General features: G+C 46.3%; 1 protein-coding gene across 5 annotated transcripts in view; it reads left to right on the forward strand.

Moving 5' to 3' along the window:
- The window catches only part of INTS9 (integrator complex subunit 9), a 96,901-nt gene that overhangs the window by 27,431 nt on the left and 54,079 nt on the right, over positions 1-15,391 (forward strand). For all 5 annotated transcript variants that reach the window (XM_053249106.1, XM_053249104.1, XM_053249127.1 and 2 more), the window contains 2 exons: positions 7,542-7,604; positions 14,443-14,582. In XM_053249106.1, coding sequence (XP_053105081.1) covers positions 7,542-7,604; positions 14,443-14,582 — 203 coding nt within the window. The remainder of the gene's footprint in view (positions 1-7,541; positions 7,605-14,442; positions 14,583-15,391) is intronic.

Genomic DNA, 15,391 nt, shown 5'->3' on the forward strand with positions numbered 1-15,391 from the left:
AAGGGGACAAGTCATGCTTGCTCCCACCAGACCAGCTCTCCTCTCCAGATGCCTCCAGGGAGCCCACAAGCAGAATCTGAAGGCAGCTGTTTCTCCTGTGCCACTTGACCCCAGCAGGTCTTCAGTGGCAAATGGCCTCTGAACACGGGAGGTCGTGCCTGGCCATCACGAGGAACAGCCATTGCTAGACCTCTCCTAAAGCCACCAAAGTTGGTGTCAATCACAAAGCTGGGCCAAAGAAAATCCATACACGAATAGGATGTTGGGTGCTGCCTCTAGTCCTCCCGTAGTGGCGGGTGGGGAACAGGTATTGCAGGGCCGGAGATAAGGCGCCCGATATTGCCTTGCCCCATGCTGTTGGAGGGGCCGGCCGTCTCCTTCCATAACTGACCTGTGAAAGCTTTGGAACTGTGGCTCAAGTGGACGGAGAGTTTTTCCTCCCTCTCTCATACTATTAGAACCCCGGCTCCTCCGTGGAAACTCCATGCTGGGAGTTCAGGGCAGGCAAAAGAAAGTGCCTTTTAACACAGCATGTAGTTAGACTATGGAATTTGCTGCTTCCGAATGTGATAATGGCCACCATTCTAGATGTTTTTAAACAGGGATTAGACCATTCCATGGAGGTTAGGGCTATCAGTGGCTACTAGCCTGCACAGCTGCGTATCTCCATCAAGATGGGGGGGGGGCCCGCTGGGGAACACCAATGGGAGGGGGCACTGCCTCCTTGCGGGCACCTGGGTGGCCACTGCATGAAGCAGGAGGCTGGGCCAGATGGTCCCTTGGCCTGATCCAGCAGGGCTCTTCTTATGCTCATAAGAACATAAGAACAGCCCTGCTGGATCAGGCCCAGGGCCCACCTAGTCCAGCATCCTGTTTCGCCCAGTGGCCCACTCAGAGGTGTGGTGGGGAGGTTGCCGTCATAGGAGTATAGGAAGCTGCCGTCTGTCGTGTCAGGCCATTGGTCTATCTAGTTCAGTATTGTCTACACAGACTGGCAGCGGCTTCTCCAAGGTTGCAGGCTGGACTCTTTTCCTGCCCAGTCTTGGAGTCGCTGCCGGGGAGGCCACTTGGGACCTTCTGCATGTAAGCCTACAGGTGCTCTTCTCCGAGCAGCCCCATCCCCTGAGGGGAAGATCTGGCAGGGCTCCCACATGTTGTCTCCCATCCAAATGCAAACCAGGGCAGACCCTGCTTAGGAAAGGGGACAATCCATGCTGGCCACCACAAGACCAGCTCTCCTCTCAACGCCCTCTTCTCTCCTCATGCTTCTTGCAAGGAGTCGAAGGAATGGTGCTCCTTACAAAGGTGCCGGGGGTCACCTTAGTCCCAAAGAACGGCTTCAATGGCGGGGGGGTGGCAGTGGCAGGTGGCATTTCGCTGCCCTGCTGGTGCCTGCCTCCTTTCCTCCAGGGAAAGGGCCACCCCTGCTTGCCTGCCCTGGATCTCCGGCCTGTCAATCCCTCAAGGGTCCTCCGGTCCCAATATTGAGAGAGGGGGAGGAAGAAGACACTCCTCTCCCCCCACTTCGAAGAGGCAGCAGGGAGGCTGGAGCTGTGGGCGCAGCCTGTGCATGTCAAAGACTGGCCGTCGGGAGCAGCACCGCCCGCCGAATACAGATGCGACTTGGGTGTTCCTGGATCACATCCGAAGCCCCTCTAATGCACTGCCCCGAGTAGGCAAGTTTAATTATGCATCTGTCTGCGCTCTCCTCCTGGCCCTCGCATTGACCGTTGCGCCTGCTTAGAATGACAAATGAGTTGACGGGCACTGCAAAAAGACAGCGCCTGGGGTCAGAGGTGGCTGCTTTGTCATGTAAGGAGAGCCCTCCTCCTTCTCTGAAGTCCACAGGAGACATTGAAATTCACCCTGCTTATCCATAATTCACCTTTTAACTCCTCCTGATGAGGTTAAGAGCCTCCTGCCATTAGATGTAATTGCTCATTTGTTATAACTTGGCAAAATTTGCTCGAATTTCTTAAGCACTGCTTTCAGGCCCTGTGTTGGACTTCCAGGGGGTCCAGCACAGAGAGGAGGGCAGATAATACATTGCAACCTTCCACTTTGGGGAGAGCCCCTCCAGTCCCCCCTCCCGCTAAGAGCTGCAGAGGTGAGTAGCACAGCTTTCCCCTGCTTCGGAGAGGCATCCGTGCCTTTATGACATCAGCTGACGATACTCCAATTCCTGCTGTCCTCTCACACCTATCTGTATGCGCAGCAGTGAACTTTTCAGATACAAAGGAAAGGGGTAAAGGCTGCTGTACTTAACAGGCCCGGAAGCAAAGGGTCTAGAACAGGGCTGCTCAACTTTGGCCCTCCTGCAGATGTTGGCCTACAACTCCCATAACCCCTGGCTATTGGCCACTGTGGCTGGGGATTATGGGAGTTGTAGTCCAAAAACAGCGGCGGCAGGGGTAGGGCTAATTTGAGCAGACCTGGTTTAGAATGAATGTGGGCATGCAGAAGCGAGCAACAGCCAAAACAGCTTCTGTCTTGAAACCCAGTTGAGTGGAAGTACAGGACGTGAGGAAGTAAGGACAGAGGTGAGGGGCCCAAGAAGCCTAGGATCTGGGAACGAGGGAAAGAAAAGTGGGGGAAAGAGTCAGCTCCAGGTTTTTGTGACTCCTGGGCAAGTCCTGCATTGGGCCTACATGCAGGTTTGTAGGTACACTGCTGCCAGATTGGTCTCCGGGACGTCCCGTAAAGACCGTATTGCTCCGGTTCTAAAATATCTGCACTGGCTACCAGTAGATTTCTGGGCAAAATACAAAATGCTGGTTATTACCTATAAACCCTTAATGACTTGAGCCCAGGGTATTTAAGAGAACGCCCTCTTCATTATGAACCCCGCCGCTTATTAAGGTCTTCAGGGGAGGTTCGTCTAAGGGTGCCACCAGCTGCTCATCTGGTGGCGAACTGAAGGCACACCTCCGCAGTAGTTGACCCAGGACTGTGGAAGGCCCTTCCTGCTGAGATCGGAGCTGCTCCATCCCTGTTGACCTTGAGGAGATAACTGAAGAAACATCTCTTCAGACAAGCGTTTTAGTTAGTTGGTGTTTTTATGGATATTTTAATCTGATTTGTATTTGTTTTAACTGTTGTTATTATTATTTCCTGTTTACACAGTCAGACAGGTGTTATTGACTGGTTTGTTTTATCCAGACATCGAGTCCTTCCCAAGGACCTGGGATGCCAGGATTTTATTGTCAATGGTTATAGATATCATCGCAGAATATAGGCTGTTCCCAGTAAAGCTGCTTTTTGTAATTGGCTGATGGTGATTTCTGTGGCCCCTATGGTGTGGAGGTGCTCTTCAAGATGTTTTGGAATTGCACCTAGGACGCCAATTACTGCTGGGATTATTTTGGTCTTCTTCTGCCACAGCCTTTCAATTTCAATTTGTAGATCTTTGTATTTTATTTTTTCTATTTCTTTTTCTTCTATTCTGCTATCCCCTGGTATTGCTATGTCGATTATTTTAACTTGTTTTTCTTTCTTCTCAACTACAGTTATATCTGGTGTATTGTGTGGCAGATGTCTGTCTGTTTGTAGTCAGAAGTCCCATAATATTTTTACATCTTCATTTTCAACAACTTTTTCAATTTTATGGTCCCACCAATTTTTGGCTACAGGTAGCTTGTATTTTTTGCAGATGTTCCAGTGTATCATCCCTGCTACCTTGTCATGCCTTTGTTTGTAGTCAGTCTGTGCGATCTTCTTACAACAGCTGATCAGGTGGTCCACTGTTTCATCTGCTTCTTTACAAAGGCGGCACTTGCTGTTTGTTGTGGATTTTTCGACTTTTGCTCTTATTGCATTTGTTCTTAGTGCCTGTTCTTGTGCAGCCAGTATTAAACCCTCTGTTTCTTTCTTCAAGTTGCCATTCTTAAGCCATTGCCAGGTCTTGCTGATGTCTGATTTTCCACTTATATTGTGCAAATATTGACCATGCAGGGGCTTATTTCTCAATTTTTCTGCTCGGTTCTTGACTTGTTCTCTCTTGTAGGCCTGCTGTGTTTCATTGGTGTTGAATAGTTTCTCGTTCTTGACCATTTTAAGTGCATCTTCTTCACTGTCCTTGATATATTCTTCAAGGCCTCTTTTCTCCTCCTCTACTGTTTGATGGACTTGCAGCATTCCTCTTCCACCTGACCTGCAAGGGAGGTATAGCCTATCGACATCACTGCCAGGGTGCAGAGCATGATTGATGGTCATGATTTTCCTGGTCTTGCGATCCAGCGTCTCTAGCTCTGCCTGAGTCCAGTCTATTATTCCTGCAGTGTATCTGATAACAGGTATAGCCCAGGTGTTTATGGCTTGTATAGTGTTCCTGCCATTGAGTTTGGACTTGAGGATTTTTCTAACTCTCCTGATGTATTCACTTCCAATTTTTCTTTTAACTTCAGTGTGTGCGATGTTATCAGCCTGGAGAATGCCCAAGTATTTGTAAGGTTCTTTCTCTTCCAGGTTCTTGATCTTGCTTCCATTGGGCAGATCTATTCCTTCTGTTTTTCTTATTTTCCCTCTGTTTATTATTAATGCAGCACACTTGTCTAGCCCAAACTCCATTGCTATATCGCTTCTGAATATACGGACAGTGTTTAGCAGTGATTCAATTTCTGACTGGGACTTTCCATACAACTTCAGATCGTCCATGTACAGCAGATGGTTGATTTGACTGGATGTTTTAGATGTTTGGTTTCCGAGGCCTGTTTTGTTTAGTATTTGTGAAAGTGGGGTCATGGTGATCACAAACAACAGAGGGGATAGTGAGTCCCCTTGGAAAATGCCTCTTCTAATGCTAACCTGTCCAAGTGTCTCGCCATTGATTGTTAACTGTGTGCTCCACATGCTCATTGCGTTTTTTAAATAAATATCTGAATGTTTTTGCTGACACCAGTTGTTTCTAAACATTTTAGTATCCATGTGTGAGGCAATGAATCAAAGGCTTTCTTGTAGTCAATCCATGCAACACTTAGATTTGTTTTTCTTCTCTTGCAATTTTCTAAAATCATTTTGTCAATCAGCAGCTGGTCTTTTGTGCCTCTGGTGTTCGGGCAATTTCCTTTCTGTTCAACTGGAAGCTGTTTGTTAGTTAATAAGTGTTGCATCACTTCATCTGCTATTATTCCAGTTAATAATTTGAACATGGTTGGCAGACAGGTTATCGGTCTATAATTACTTGGAACTGCACCTTTTGCTGGGTCTTTCATTATGAGATGAGTTTTCCCAGTTGTTAGCCACTCAGCTATTATTATTATTATTATTATTATTATTATACATTTATATCCCGCTCTTCCTCCAAGGCGCCCAGAACGGTGTACTACATACTTGAGTTTCTCTTTCACAACAACCCTGTGAAGTAGGTGAGGCTGAGGGAGAAGTGACTGGCCCAGAGTCACCCAGCTAGTTTCATGGCTGAATGGGGATTGGAACTCGGGTCTCCCCGGTCCTAGTCCAGCACTCTAACCACTACACCACGCTGGCTCTACTTTTTTCGTGGTTTGTTTTCTTTTATGCTGTAAACCGCCTAGAGACTTCGGCAGTAGGCAGTATACAACTTTATTAAATAAATAAACAAATAATAAATAAATACACACATGTGCACACACATGTACCCATGCGCACGCACACACGCACTCTGTCTCCTTCACATTCTGCAGACCCTGCCTGTTTGGAGGAGGAAGGAGCTGCACGGCGAAGTTAAAATAAAAGGGGGAGAACCAAGGGAGGCAATCTAAAGGAGGTTCTGTTTAGTGATGGCGCCCCTTACTGGGCCCCGGGGTGCATTTGCCCACCTGAGGCCAAGTTTGGGAAGAAAGTTGGGGTTGGCGCTTGCCCACCGACTTAACTCAAGCCCCTCTCCATGGGTGGGTTCACGCGTAATGTGGAACCTGAGGTGCATGTCACGCTCCCCCATCCCGCCCAGCATTCCCACGTTAGTGCCCACTTCATTGCTAGGTAAGGAAAAAACGAGATGGGCGGTGGCTTCCGGTCCCACCAGCATATCCTAACCTGCAGAAGTGGTCGTGCCGGGATGGGAGGAAAGAGCGGGCGTGCTCCTGGGGCTGGAGCCGGTTTTATCCACAGCTGATATCTAGTAGATGTTTTACTTCTTAGTTTTTAGTTTTTTACTTATAACCTTTAATTCGAAATCTTTAAAATCTGCAGCTTTTAAATGTCTTGGTTTGTTCTTTTAACTTGTTTGATTTTGTTAACTTGTTAAGATTGTTTTATATTGTATCTATTTTATTGCCGCCCTGAGCAGCAGTGTACTGGAGGGACAGGGTATGAATTTTAGAAAGAAAGAAAGAAAGAAAGAAAGAAAGAAAGAAAGAAAGAAAGAAAGAAAGATGCTGGAGGTGGTCACGCAAACCTTGGATTCTGTGTTAAGTCTGAGCTGTCCTGCATTTCCACACCCTTTGTTTGTTTGTTTGTTACATTTCTAGACTGCCCCATCTAAAGGCTCTGGGCGGTGAACAACATATGTAAAAAACGTTCAAACAAACACCATTTCAAACACACTGCTTAAAACAATATAAAAACAATTTTTAAACACTTCAGAACCATTTAAAACCAATTAAAAATACTTAATTTTAAAACCTTGGAAGGCCAGGCCAAACAAATAAATCTTTAGGGCTCTCTTGAAGGCCAATGGCAAGCCTAAATTATGGATTTCTGCTGGGAGTACATTCCATAGGCCAGGAGCAGCAACAGAAAAGACCCGGCTCCGAGTCACCACCAGACATACCGGTGGTAACTGGAGACGGACTTCTCGAAATGACCACCTAATTTAGTGGGCATCTGACTGGTTTATGAGTTAATTGGTGGAAAGGGCCATAGCTCAGCGGCCAAGTGCATGGTTTGCACGCTAAAGGTCCCAGGTACAGTCACTTCCATTCTCCAGGCAAAAGGTTGACAGGAACAATCCCTACCTCCAAGAGTCACTGGTGGTCGGAGTAGACCAGGCTTCTCAACCGTAGGTCCCCAGATGTTTTGAGACAACAACTCCTATCGCCCTCAGCCTGTGATTGGGGATGATGGGAGTTGTAGTCCCAAAACATCTGGAGATCCAAGGCTGGGAATTCCTGGAAGTGGACCATGCTAGGCTTGGTAGAAAGCAGCTTCCTCTCTTCAAGTCAGCAATTATCTCTTGTCTTGTGTAATTGCATGTAGGCAAAACCCTTGGGTCTGTTGCTCTGCCCTCTTTTAGCCTTAGATCTCACCCCCGCCCAAATCATATAAGTATTTTTGAATTGTCAAAATTATGTCAAGGAGGGGACCGTCCAGTTCATCCAAGTTTGGAAAGATGCATTTGTTTCAGAATGACCTCGACATTTTAGAATGTTGTGTGTCCAGTGTTTTGAAGTCACAGGTTTGGGCTTCTTCTTTTTAACGGTGCTTTTCATAAATGCATTGTAATGGTGTCTGGTGATTTTAAATAAATAAATAAAGATCTCACACTCTCCCCCCCACCCCCTGTCACTTGTCCATTGCTGATGGTTGAACTTCTCTCTTTTCTCGCCCCCAACTTCTTCTCTTAGGAGCTGAAAGACTGTGCAGGCCGGGCATTCGTGGATTCTGTCCCCGAGTTCTGTTTGCCAGAGGTGAGTTTTCCTGGGCATCTCAGTGCCTACTGCTTCTTCTAATGCCTTCTGTTAGCAAACGCAGGGACCATCAATGCCGCCGTAACTTTAATGGGATCCCGGAGGGGTCTGGTCCCACTGCTTGCAAACTCTCTGTCCGTTTTCAGGGGCCTGACAGTTGGAGTCGTCCTGGGCCATCGGTCTCGCTTGAGAGAAAATTAACATTTCACAGGAGGATACGGCAGCACTTAGTGAAATAATACCGTTGTTAGATGACTTTCCGATCCATTTCTCAAAACACTTACGGCTCCTGCTTCAATTTGAGAGAGAGCGGAACTGCAAACATTGAGCGGTTTTTTTCAGTCATTTGTTTCATTTCAAGCCTCATAAGAGAGAACTGGCAGCTTATGGATATGCTTACGCCAAGACAAAATAACAAATCCTCAACATTTATATCGGGCTTTTCCAGAGGGCTCGAAGGACTTTTCATGCATTATCTTGACAGTCCTTGCAACAGCCCTGTGAGGTAGGCAGTATTATTCAGAATCTGCAGACCTCCCGTTTTAAACAGGCGTTTGGCCAGCACATGGCCCCCCCGTCCCTCTTCACGTTCTAGCAGTTTGTTTTTATGATACGGTTTTCATCTTGTCATTAACCACCCCAGCGTCTTCAAACAAAGAGTGGTATACAAATAGAATAAATAAAAAGTATTGTACTGACTGGCCATGTTGCAGACAGAAGGGGTGCTGGGGAAGTGTGACTTTCCTGCGGTCACACAGCGCTGGAGGGCCATCATTCAGTGGCAGAGCGCATGCTTTGCTCCTGTGCTCAGTTCTCCACATCTCCAGTTACAAAGATCTCAGGTGGCCCGGCTACGAACACCATCCATCTGAGGTTCTGGGGAGCTGCTGCCAGTCAGAGGAGACAAGACTGAGCTGGGTAAGGTGGTGGCTTGACTCAGTATAAGGCAGCTGTATATGTTTAAAGAGGAAGGGTCCGTTGCTTTGGCAGAGCATCTGCTCCCCAGGCAAGAGTCTCCGATTCAAGTTTCCTGGCTCCTGGAGCGTTGTTGCCAGTCAGAGTAGAAAATGCTGGACTAGCTGGATCAACATTTTGACTCTGTCTAAGGCAGCTTCATGTGTTCATAGGGGTCCGAGGCAAGGGTGAGATTCGAAATGGGAGTCTCTGGCTCATCATTTGTGTTCTTAACCACTGCAGCAGGGGTTCTCAACCTTGGGTCCCCAGATGTGGCTGGACTACAACTCCCATCACCCCCAGCCACAGTGGCCTTAGCCATTGTAGCTGGGAGTGATGGGACTTGTAGTACAACAACATCTGGGGACCCAAGGCTGAGAGCTCCTGTGTTACACTGTGCTAGCTTATGGAATATGCAGGCCCAGGTACTACAGTTCCTTGTCGCAGTCTCAGAGCTGCATCCAGCATTGCTCTTTAGGGACTAAGCTTGTCTTCTCCCTCTCATCTGGATTTGGAGTGTTTGTCTGTCTGTCGCGTCTGTGTTTCATGTTTTCCTTATTTGGGATCACAAGTTCGAACGCCCCCACCCATCCCTTCAGTCTGAAATAGCACAGTCCAGAAAACACATCGTACCATCTGATGCTGTGGCATGTGTGGGAGCATCATGTGGCCCTTTCCAGGAATGCCGCGCACATCACATCTACCCCACGGCCCTTACCTGGTGCCCTTGGCAGGCAACTCTGCATGTCTTGCACACCGGCTGCTCCCAGGCCTGCCTGTAGGACCTCGGGCCAAGTTTGAGTTGCCCCCCCGCTTGGTTCAGGAGAAGAGCTTGCAGTCAGTTAAAAGCCCTGCTCAGACATTAGGTCAGGAGTTCTCAAGCTTGGGTCCCCAGATTTTGCTGGACTAGAACCCCTGCTAACCAAGCCAAGAGGCACCTTTTAAAAGTGGTGATTCTCTTTATTCAGAGCAGGGGGAGAGCAACTGGCCCTATCCATCCCCAGCACAGCATCCCTCCAGTGGCTGTTGCTGGTGTCTGTCTTATGTTTCTTTTTACATTATGAGCCCCTTGGGGACAGGGGACCATCTTATTTATTTATTTATTCATTCATTCATTCATGTCTTATTTATTTTTCCTATGTAAACCGCTTTGAGAGTTTTGATTGAAGAGCAGTATATAAATATTTGTAGTCGTAAGTCCCATCGTCCCCAGCCACTGTGCCTGGGGATGATGGGAGTTGTAGTCCAGCAACATCTGGGGTTCCAAGTTTGACAACCCTTGACTTAAGATCAGTGTGTGCACGTACACATTTTTGTGTGAATGGCTGTCCTTGCGTTCACTTTAAAAAGTGATCCTCTAGTGCCTGGGCCAGATGGGAAGTTCAGTGCTGGACTGTGTTCAGCGTAACACGTGAATAACTGTACCTGCTGTCGTGAGGGGGCGGCGGTTCTAGAATGCTCTTATTTGAACTTACTTCATTATTTGTGTTCCTCTCTGTGTTCCTTTATTTTGCTGCCACCATTTAAAGTATCTCAAAATCGAAATGTGAAGATCTTCTGCGGAGGTAGCATGGTGTTGTAGGCATAGGATACAGACTACATTACTCACATATTCTTTAAAGATGAATAAAATTGAAGTTTATTAATTATAAGTTCCGATGTTAGCTTGCTTCTCTCCTTAGAACCAAGGAGAGCTTCTCTCTTCTCTCTTCTTAGGTGGTCTCTAAGAACCTAATTCTCCTTAGGTTCTCTCTCTCTCTCTCTCTCTCTCTCTCTCAGTTCTAAGTTCTCTGCTTGGTTCTCCATAGTTTACTTGCTTAATAACTGGACTGTTGTTTGACTGTTTCAGAAACTTTTCATGCACTTCAGCCATATACAACTTTCATACAACTCCAGCAAGCAACCTGTGAGTTGCCTAGGAGCTCACAAGCAAGGTCTGCAAGGTGACAGCCTTCCCTGTTGTTTGTCCCCCAGAGTCTGGTATTCAGCCACTGCACATGGAAGTTCCATTTAACTCTTCTGTTAAAATAAGTCAATATGTCGGCGATGCAGTGTGCATATTAACTTCAAACTCTCAACAAAAAGACCTTGCGCAAAGAAAAACTAAAAGTTGATAAACATAACAAACATAAGACGTTTCAGTGTAACACACTATCCTCTAACACACTAACCTTTTACCCCAAGGCCAGCTCTCATTGAGTATATGTTTGGGGGCATGTTACTGTCCAAAAAACATCATCTGGCACCGTCCTTGGATTGAATACTCCTAGAACTGGAAGACTGCTAGAATAAGGAACTGGTTACAGTGGGTGGAGGTGGGAGTTGAGTGTTTGAACAGTCTAGTGGCCCCTCATCTCTGCTGTTACCTTCAAATCGATGGGCCGAGCCTTGTAAGCAGATACTTTCTCTGCTTGATGACGTCTGAATCCCATTAGCTGTTCCATAATAACTGAGTTAGAGGTTAAATTTCTGGTAAGTTTTCCAGATTGACATCACCCCCAGCATTGCAGCCTTACCAGTAAATATTCCTGATTACAGTTTCTGCAACAGCATCCAAGAGTCTTATTCAGGCTGAGGTGCCCTGGCCATCTTCCTGGGTTCAGAGGATGTGCAGAAGATTCCAGCAGGATTTATTCTTGACAAATCCATGCTGGCTTCCAAGAATCACAGCCCTGTTATCAAGATGCTTACGGATTGCTTATAATCTGTGCTGGTATCTTACCAGGAGTCAGAACCAAACTGATATGTCCGTCGTGTTCTAGATCCCCCTCTGTCTCCTTCTGAAGCTTGTCTCTAGCCTTTTGGCACTTGGCCCACGCTCCAAGATTTCTCGAAGAGGGTACCGATAAACGGAGCTTCCCTGCTAACCTGGCAAAGAGGCACCTTTCAAAGAGGCGATTCTCTTATATTTAGCATGGGGAGAGCAACTGAGCCTATCCAGCCCCAGCACAGTATCCTTCCAGTGCAGTGCTCCCTGTAACAAGGATCCCCAGAGGTTGTTGACTATAATTCCCATCATCCACAGCCAGAGGCCATTGCAGCTGGAAATGATAGGAGTTGAAGCTAACAGCATCTGGGAATCCTTGTTGCAGGGAGCACGCCTCCAATGGCTTTTGGTGCAGCCTCCCTTGTGTTTTCTTTTTTAGACTGTGAGATCTCTGGGGACGGAGAACTATCTTTGTATTATTCTTTTTTTTAGAGCTGAAAACATTTTTATTGAAAAGTAGTATATAAAGTAGTAGTATGCACGCACACAGTCAAGCTCTTCCGCGCGCGCCCCCCTCGAAAAGTGCAATGACTTAAGTAATGGTAAAGTGTGCCGTGGAGTCGGTGTCGACTCGTGGCGCCCACAGAACCCTGTGGTTGTCTTTGGTAGAATGCAGGAGGGGCCCAATATGAGAGGATGCCTTTCAGCATCTTCCTAGATCGCTGCTGCCCAATAGAGGTGTTTCCCACCTCTGGCTTGCTAGTAAAGTCATTTCCACGCTGTGCCATTCGGTGGTCGAAGGTGGTCAATAAATGAATAGAAGATTTGGGGGGGATGGAGCATACCTGAGTGAGGAGGAGTTAAAAATTATAAATGCAAGGGATGGGGTGGGGAATAGAAAGTGAAAACAAAAGTGAACAAAACATATTCATGCAGCCCTGAAGAAACGATTTTGGTGTCTGTTCTCTAGAAGGGAAACACCCATCATGGCAGCAGGCTGTAAAATACACCCCATTTGGGAATCTTTTAATGAAGTTTCTGTAGGTAAGACAAGCTTGTATGCCAAATGCAAACAGTGCAACAAAGAAATGCAAGGTCTGGTTGCCCAAATGAAACAGCATTATGAGAAGTGTGGACCTACCTTCTAAAAATGAAACCTGCATCTATCTATGAATATATATTACAGTTACATTAGACAAGAATGTACTTTTACTAGAAAATGATGCTTTCCCTGACTAGTGATTTAAATAATTAAAACTATTTAATTAAAATGTGAAGCAATTTAAATCAATTTGATTTAAATTGTGGTTTAAGTCAATTTGATTTAAATCAAATCAACCCTGGTGCAGCCATGTTGGCATTTTTAGATGTCTCCCTTTTTTCTTTTCTTGTTGGAATTGTTTGTGATTCTGCCTTGACTAACCCTTTTTTCAAGAATTCCCACCCACCTTGCTCTCATTTCCCTGTTGGTTTTAATTCATACTAGTAAAATAGTGACAGGCTAGGACAGGGCTTGACAGATCCCATCTAGACTAGGATATTCACAGGTTGAGTTATTTAATAATGTATTTATTTGTCCCAGACAGCCCTGTTTCTATTCTACGCATGTTGCTTGTAAAGGCAAGGCTGCTCGGCTTCAGCCCTCCTGCAAATGTTGGCCTACAGTTCCCATAATTGATACAGATGAATACTCCCATAAACTGGTACAGAACGCAGCAGCCAGACTGGTCTCTGGTGGTGGACAGCTCGTTGGAAGTGTCGACTCAATGTGCGGCAGCTGTGAAAAAGACCAATTCCTTGATAGGGATCATTAGGAAGGGGATTGAAAATAAAACGGCTTATATTATAATGCCATCATAGAAAAACAGTGGTGCAGCCACACTTGGAATACTGCGTACAATTCTGGTTACCACATCTAAAAAAGGACATTGTTGAACTGGAAAAGGTGCAGAAGAGGGCAACCAAGATGATCGGGGCCTAGAGCACCTTTCTTTTGAGGCAAGGCTACAACACCTGGGGCTATTTAGTTTAGAAAAAAGACAATTGTGGGGAGACATGATAGAGGTCTATAAAATCATGCATGGTATGGATAACATGTATAGAGATAAATTCTTCTCCCTCTCACATAACACTAGAACCAGAGGTCATCCCATGAAATTGATTGCCGGGAAATCTAGGACCAACAAACGGAAGTACTTTTTCACATAACACATAATCAACTTGTGGAACTCTCTGCCACAAGATGTGGTGACAGCCAACAACCTGGATGGCTTTAAGAAGGGTTTGGATAACTTCATGGAGGAGAGGGCTATCAATGGCTACTAGTCAGAGAGCTATGGGCCACCTCCAGCCTCAAAGGCAGGATTCCTCTGAGCACCAGTTGCTGGGGAGAGGGCATGCGCTCAACTCCTGCCTGTTGCTTCCAGCAGCATCTGGTGAGCCACTGTGTACAGGATGCTGGACTAGATGGGCCTTAGACCTGATCCAGCAGGGATGTTCTTATGTTCTTAACCTAAATGGACTATATAACACCGATTTTAAAAGAACTGTAGAGTAAAGTGTGCCGTCAAGTCGATTTCTCAGGGGCAAGAGCCTGAACAAATTAAAAGGCCTCCCTTTGTTTTTTAAAAGCAGCCACAGATGTCAAAGAGTGCACATTCACTGGGAAAGCATTTATTTGGATCTTAAGTTGGTCATGTCTCTTTTTTTTCCCAATGATGATTAGTCATGATGGTCAGAACTGCAAAAATGTACTGTACAGATAAGCAGTGCAAATTCATATGCAATATAACGTGCCAGGCAAATGTTCATTCATCTCTACATGTAACAGTCCCAATTCCTGCTGTCCTTATTTTGGGAATCCTGCATAAAAATCCACATGTTTTACACTGTAGGCCTCCTGGGGCAGGGACCTGCACTATATCCTTTATAAAGTGCCACATAAATGGATGGTGCTGTGCAAATAAACATTTGTGTCATAGACTCAGCAATGCTGCGTTTTCAAGTGGCACATTCTGGGGGTGGCTAATGTTTCCAGCTCTACAGCACTAGTCAGCTGCAGGGGTTTTGGTTTCATCAGCTGAGACCTTGTTTCCAGGGGCCGTGGGAAATGTGTCCTCCGGCACCAGGGCTGTAAGCGCCTGTTTTTCCAAGCTGTGCCTTTGCTCCCGTTTTCAGATGGAGCTGATAGACTTGTCTACAGTGGATGTGATCCTGATCTCCAACTACCACTGTATGATGGCTTTGCCCTACATCACGGAACATACCGGATTCACCGGGACAGTGTACGCCACAGAGCCGACCGTTCAAATTGGCAGGTAAGAAAAATCCACTTAGCTCCGTTTACCTAATCGCCTTCCATCCGCTGGTGTAAAAGATGGCACAGGAAGAAGAACGTTGTTCCTAATGTTCTTGAGAGGCTTTTAAGGAAGAGTTGAAAGCCAGCCAAGAAAGACTTCAAAGCGTGTGTGTGTGTGTGTGTGTGTGTGTGTGTGTGTGTGTGTGTGTGTGTGTGTGTCCAAAATCATGTGAGCAGCTGAACTGCATGAGCAATATGGTGTTGGGGATGCCTGCACGATCCCTTCCAAGATGAGTAAGGCACCCAAGGGACCCAATGTTACTCTACTCATTGATTGATTAAGTGCCATCAAGTCGATGTCACTCTTAGCGACCACATAGAGAGATTCTCTCCAGGATGATCTGTCTTCAACTTGGCCTTGAAGATCTCTCAGTTGTGCTTTCATTGCTGTCGTAATCAAGTCGATCCACCTTGCTGCTGGTCGTCCTCTCCTTCTCTTTCCTTCCACTTTCCATAGCATCATGGACTTCTCAAGGGAGCTAGGTTTTTGCATAATGTGTCCAAAGTATGACATTTTGAGCCTGGTCATTTGTGTCTCGAGTGAAAATTCTAGATGGATTTGTTCTATGATCCATTTGTTTGTTTTCCTGGCTGTCCATGGTCTCCTCTGCTTATACAAGGTGCTAAACACACAAATGACTGGACTGGATGGGGAGGCTCAGTTTATAATACTTTGGACTGTATCACTTCTAACTGTAGGTGAAGGGTTTGAAATTGAATACTCACCCATCGTATTCCCCATACTCACCCATGGGGGGAAACCCTCCC

The sequence above is a fragment of the Hemicordylus capensis genome, chromosome 1, assembly GCF_027244095.1.
Source record: "Hemicordylus capensis ecotype Gifberg chromosome 1, rHemCap1.1.pri, whole genome shotgun sequence".
NCBI lineage: Eukaryota > Metazoa > Chordata > Lepidosauria > Squamata > Cordylidae > Hemicordylus > Hemicordylus capensis.